The 5,435-nt window shown below is 45.7% G+C and overlaps 1 protein-coding gene across 1 annotated transcript; it reads left to right on the top strand.

Annotated features, from left to right (window-relative positions):
* Positions 1-390: 390 nt before the first annotated feature.
* On the top strand, positions 391-4,360 carry WFIKKN2 (WAP, follistatin/kazal, immunoglobulin, kunitz and netrin domain containing 2). Its single transcript, XM_010118015.2, has 2 exons — positions 391-626; positions 2,849-4,360. Exons 1-2 carry the CDS (start codon positions 426-428, stop codon positions 4,358-4,360), a joined length of 1,713 nt encoding a protein of 570 aa, XP_010116317.1. The 5' UTR covers positions 391-425.
* Positions 4,361-5,435: the final 1,075 nt, after the last annotated feature.

Here is a 5,435-nt window from a genome sequence, read left to right as displayed (position 1 = left end):
CATGCAGGGGTCCCACCGTGCCAGTTCCAGCCTTTTAAACTCTTTCCAGCTTTTTTTTCTTGCAACAAATCTGTCTGACTGCCACCAGGACATAGGAAGCGTGTGCCTGTCAAAGAAATCAAGTTTACTTTTTCTGACTTGTTAACAGAGGCAGGGTATAAATAGAGCTAACTCTGCTCAGACTATTAGCATTTCTCTTAAAATAAGGGGGTAACTTCCTAGGACCTTTAATCCAATGAGGTCCAGATCAAACTGCACTATCAACAGAGGCAGCAAAGGAGCTTGCTGAAGTTTTTACAGAAGTCAGGTGCATTTGGGTTCCTTGAAAATTTAAAGCTTACCAAAAAAAAAAAAAAAAAAAAGCAACCCCAAGCAAAGAACTACCTCCAGCTCAGTCACTGCCATTGCCCTGGAGAAGTTCTGAGATGTTGTTGGTGCTGTTCACTCGGTGGATGTGGATCTTGCTGGGGAAGAGCAGTGTCCTCTTGCTTCTGGAGGTCTCTCTGAAAGGGAGAGCCCTACCTCCGATCCGGTATTCCCACGCCGGGATATGCCCCAATGACATGAACCCCAACCTGTGGGTAGATGCGCAGAGCACTTGCAAGAGAGAGTGCGAAGCTGATCTGGTGAGTGATGCACGTTTTTATCTCTCTGCGGCGCGGGCGATGGGAGTTTGTCGGTGGGCTGGTTTGCACCGCAGACTGTTTCTGTTCCAGACAGAAAGGTGCCGGCACCGTGCAGGACTTGGTGCAGACAGCGCACGTATTTAATTGACCCGTGCCCTGTATAAAATAGAAAAGGTCTGATGAGTTATCAGTTAAGTGGGGAGGTGTGTGGCAGCTGTCACTTGTGCCGGTGTGGGTACAGCACTCGCTCTGTTTGATCGTTTTCCTTGCTTTCTTGTCAAAAGAAACGTCAGAATTTGATACTCCAGGACTCAGCATGCCTTGGGGCCAATCCATGGCATTTTAGCAGTGTCACCATGTTCTTTGGTGGTGGTGGCCACCATCAGTGCTTTATACTCCTGGGAGGAATCGTGTATGAAATCATTTGATTTAACATGTAAATCATCAGCCTCTGCTGCACTTGAAACACAAAGCGTGCTTGGAGTGCAAAACAAGGGCATGATTAAAATGACCAGGCAGATGTTCTCTGTGATGCTCCCAGCTCCAAATGTGCTTAGCTTACAACCCTAAAATTCATTTTTCAACCTGTCAGCACCGCCAGCTCAAGCTGGCATCTGAAAATACCTGCTCGTCCTGCCTCTTACATCATGTCCACCGGCAAAGCTCCCGCAGCCCAAACCAGGCTGACAGCAAAGTGTACCACGCTGGAAAAAGTCATTTGGTTTATTTTCTGCAGCCAGGTTGTTTCCGCAGTGCTAAAAGGAGTGTGTGTGTGGGGAGGAATAGAGCAAAAGGCTGGCCATCAAGTAAACACAGAGCTTTGCTCAGATGGATCCCATGTGTTATGAATGAAGGTGCTGTTTTTACTTTTGCCATTCCCAAATAAGCCTTCTCTATTTCAACTACCAGCTGCAGCAATGAATACTAAAACACCTGCAAAAACCCAGCAGCAGAAGCAGAGGACCTTGCTTTAATAATTTACTGGTCCAAAACTGCAAGCCAGAAGCCACTGGCTAAAAATATTTGCTTTTGCCTCGTGGCAGCACAGAGTCCTGGGACCTCACATGGAGCGAGCGGTCTGTGAGCAGCCGAGGACTCTGCCACCGACTTCGCTAAAGCCACACTCCTTAGCCTCAGCCGAAAGCGTTACCCGTTCTGGTTTCTAACTTTGCTTCTGAAACCTAGTAATGTGCTGCTGGAAGTGCGGAAGGAGTTCTGTTATTAGGTCATCTTTTTCCCAATAAGGAAAGGATACTGGACTCAGGGGAAGCTATTTAGTTTGGTAGCTTGAAAAACATTTTGTTCTCACTTACGGAGAAAGCCGTTGGATTTCAGGGGGGTTGTAGGGGTTTAACACACGGTGGAAGCGTGCCCCGTTGGGTACAAGGTAGCAGCGTTCTTGGTCCCTTAAAGTAATCCATAACCACACAGCAGCTGTGATCACACATTTCAAATACCTTTTCTGCACAGAAGATGAAAATTCTGCTAAAATTAACCGCAATTTAGAGCTGACTGTAGCTGAGACAGGGTGTAATAAATCACTAGAAGAGCAATGCCGCATTTGAAAATAGGACTAAAATAGGATAGAGAAGCCATAATGAGCTGTTTGGGGTTTGTTTTTCTAAATACCATAGAAAAATTATTTTTGGAGCAAGAATTTCCTTACTTATGAGATATTCTATTATTTCCTCTACAATGTGAACAATTACAAACCCGTGGCAGTTTCACCTCCAAGAGTAGGCTGTTAGTCTCAGGGAATTCAAATAATACTTTACATACTTCTGGGGAAAATAAGAAGGATTACTGCCTACAGCCATATGATAAGACTTTCCATCCGCTCTTGTTTCTCAGGGCTTGTCCTCAGGCATTTCAGAGAGTGCGGAAGGGGGGTTGTTGGTTCAGTAGTAGCAGTCCATGTGACTCTAGGAAAGACTTATGATGAGGTTAGTGTTTAAGAAATAGAAATACATTTTCCTTCTCTAGACTCTTCTCTCAAAGCACTTCAGAAACCCCAGTGTGTTTAGACACTTCTTGGGAGATGCTACGGGGAGGCTGACACTCATTGCCAGTGGGGACACTGAGTTTTGGACCACAGACATCCGTGGCAGACCATGTGCCATGAGCCAATATTTTGAAAGTTTCTGGGCTTTCTGCTTGCCTGGTCTCTGAAAAGGACTTTAGTCTGTCCCCAGTAATAATCAGGTTATTTTCTTTCCCCACAGGAATGTGAGACCTTTGAGAAGTGCTGCCCCAATGTCTGTGGAACGAAGAGTTGCGTGGCGGCTCGGTACATGGACGTCAAGGGGAAAAAAGGACCGGTGGGAATGCCCAAAGAGGCAACCTGCGACCGTTTCATGTGCATCCAGCAAGGCTCAGAGTGCGACATCTGGGACGGGCAACCCGTCTGCAAGTGCAAGGACAGGTGTGAGAAGGAGCCGAGCTTCACCTGTGCCTCCGACGGGCTCACCTACTACAACAAGTGCTACATGGATGCAGAAGCTTGCATCAAAGGCATTACATTGAACGTAGTCACCTGTAGGTACCATCTTACCTGGCCAAACACCAGCCCTATCCCACCAGAAACAACAGCTCGCCCTACTACTGCCTATTCCGAGACAACGGTCATTGATATTTTGCCGCCTGCTCTAGTGAACAACCCTGTCCATCAGTCTGTCTACGTGGGAGAGACCGTCAGCTTCCTCTGTGATGTTACAGGGAGACCCAAGCCAGAAATCACATGGGAGAAGCAGGTTGATGGGAAAGACAAGGTCATTATGAAGCCAAATCACGTCAGAGGGAATGTCGTGGTCACCAACATCGCGCAACTGGTCATCTACAATACCCAGCTCCAAGACGCAGGCATCTACACCTGCACTGCCAAAAACAGCGGTGGCCTTCTCAGGGCTGATTTCCCTTTGTCAGTCATCAAAGGAGAACCCACATCCAAAGAAGCTTCCCAGAACAAAACACATTTTCCAACCGACGAGTGCCTGAAGCAACCAGACAGCGAAGACTGTGGGGAAGAGCAAACCAGGTGGTACTATGACGCAAAGAAAAACAACTGTTTTACTTTCATCTATGGGAACTGTAACAGCAACCTCAACCACTTTGAGACCTACGAGAACTGTATGCTAACGTGCATGAACGGCCCAATCAACATTTGCAATCTGCCAGCCCTCCAAGGGCACTGCAAAGCCTATGAGCCCAGATGGGCCTACAACAGCTTGACAAAGCAGTGCCAGTCCTTCATTTATGGTGGGTGTGGAGGCAACGAGAACAACTTTGAGAGCCGAGAGGCCTGTGAAGAGATGTGCCCTTTCCCGAAGAACACGCACTGCAAAGCTTGCAAACCACGCCAGAAGCTGGTGACAAGCTTCTGCAAAAGCGACTTTGTTATCCTGGGCCGTATAACGGAGCTGACCGAAGACCAAGACTCGGGACATGCCCTGGTGACAGTGGAGGAGATTCTCAAAGATGAAAAAATGGGATTAAAATTCCTGGGGAAGGAACCACTAGAAATCACGCTTTTGAACATGGACTGGAGCTGCCCATGTCCCAACATGACCACAGTGGATGGTCAGCTCATCATCATGGGAGATGTCCACAATGGCATGGCTGTCCTACAGCCAGACAGCTTTGTGGGGACCTCCAGCATCCGGCGCGTACGGAAACTCCGCGAAGTCATCCACAAGAAAACCTGTGAGCTTTTGAAAGAGTTCCTAGGATTGCATTAACCTCCTCCACACGCGTCAGCCTTCCAGACCCGTGTGTTATGTAGGGCTAACAAGCGCTAGGCTAGTGCACAAACTAAACAAGCTCTTTGAAGATACACTGTAGGAATTATGCAGAACCCTTATTTTAATCCATTAATGATGCTTAGCAACAATGTAGTATGGTCTTTGGCAAGCACGTAAAACAGCAGCAAAGGCTATTAATCTTGCATTGAAATCAATTCGTCCATATAGGAGTGTCATTTAACTAGATGACTCACTGCAGCAATTGCACAATTTTTATGTAGCTTCCATCAGAAATGACGGAATCCATAGCATTTGTTTAGCTAATTGGTACACAGCTAAGTAATATATAATGTTAACTTAATCTGTCGCATTTACAGTATGGAAATGTTATGGTAAGTCATTATAAGTAAGTCACACTTGTCTCCTCGTAGCAGCACTAATATTTCAAGAAAAAAAGCCTGTAAATTATTGTCGATATTTACAATTGTGCACATTTAACCAATCTATGCATTACGAATTTGCTTCTTTTAATTGAAATTTTCCTAGCAGTTTTCTTTGGATTGTACCTCATTTTTACATGGCAACTACTACCTATCTTGTAATCCTTCCTCCAGAAAATTCTCACTGAAAAAGTCCCTTGATCCTATGCCCAGGACAACAGGTCCCTGCAGAAGCTGAAGGCACAGTCTCACCCCGAAAAGGCTTTTCTGTCATCAGAACAAGGTCAGCAAACATCCTCATTCCATTGCACTTTCCTATTTTTCTTTTAATCAATATATTGTCTATCACAAAAAGTCCAAGGCAGAAGGATGGCAGTGTGCTGCCAGCTGTCTTGCTTTAGAAAAATCCTTTACATCTCAGCATACGCAGCAATTTATTGCTTATTTTCACTAGAAATCCTGTTTTTATAGGTGAGAGAGTAAAGTAAGAGGAATGAGAACAAAATTCAAAATAGAAAAGTGCAATAAACACTCTACAGACTATATGACACAGACACAAAGCTGCTGAAACCAAAACGCACAGACAGAAATGCACAGAGCGGACACTCTTGAAAGGCATTTCTCAGTTTGAC

The sequence above is a fragment of the Chlamydotis macqueenii genome, chromosome 18 (genome assembly GCF_036417535.1).
Source record: "Chlamydotis macqueenii isolate bChlMac1 chromosome 18, bChlMac1.mat, whole genome shotgun sequence".
NCBI classification, from domain to species: Eukaryota; Metazoa; Chordata; class Aves; order Otidiformes; family Otididae; genus Chlamydotis; species Chlamydotis macqueenii.
This window is presented reverse-complemented; position numbering and strand designations above follow the sequence as displayed.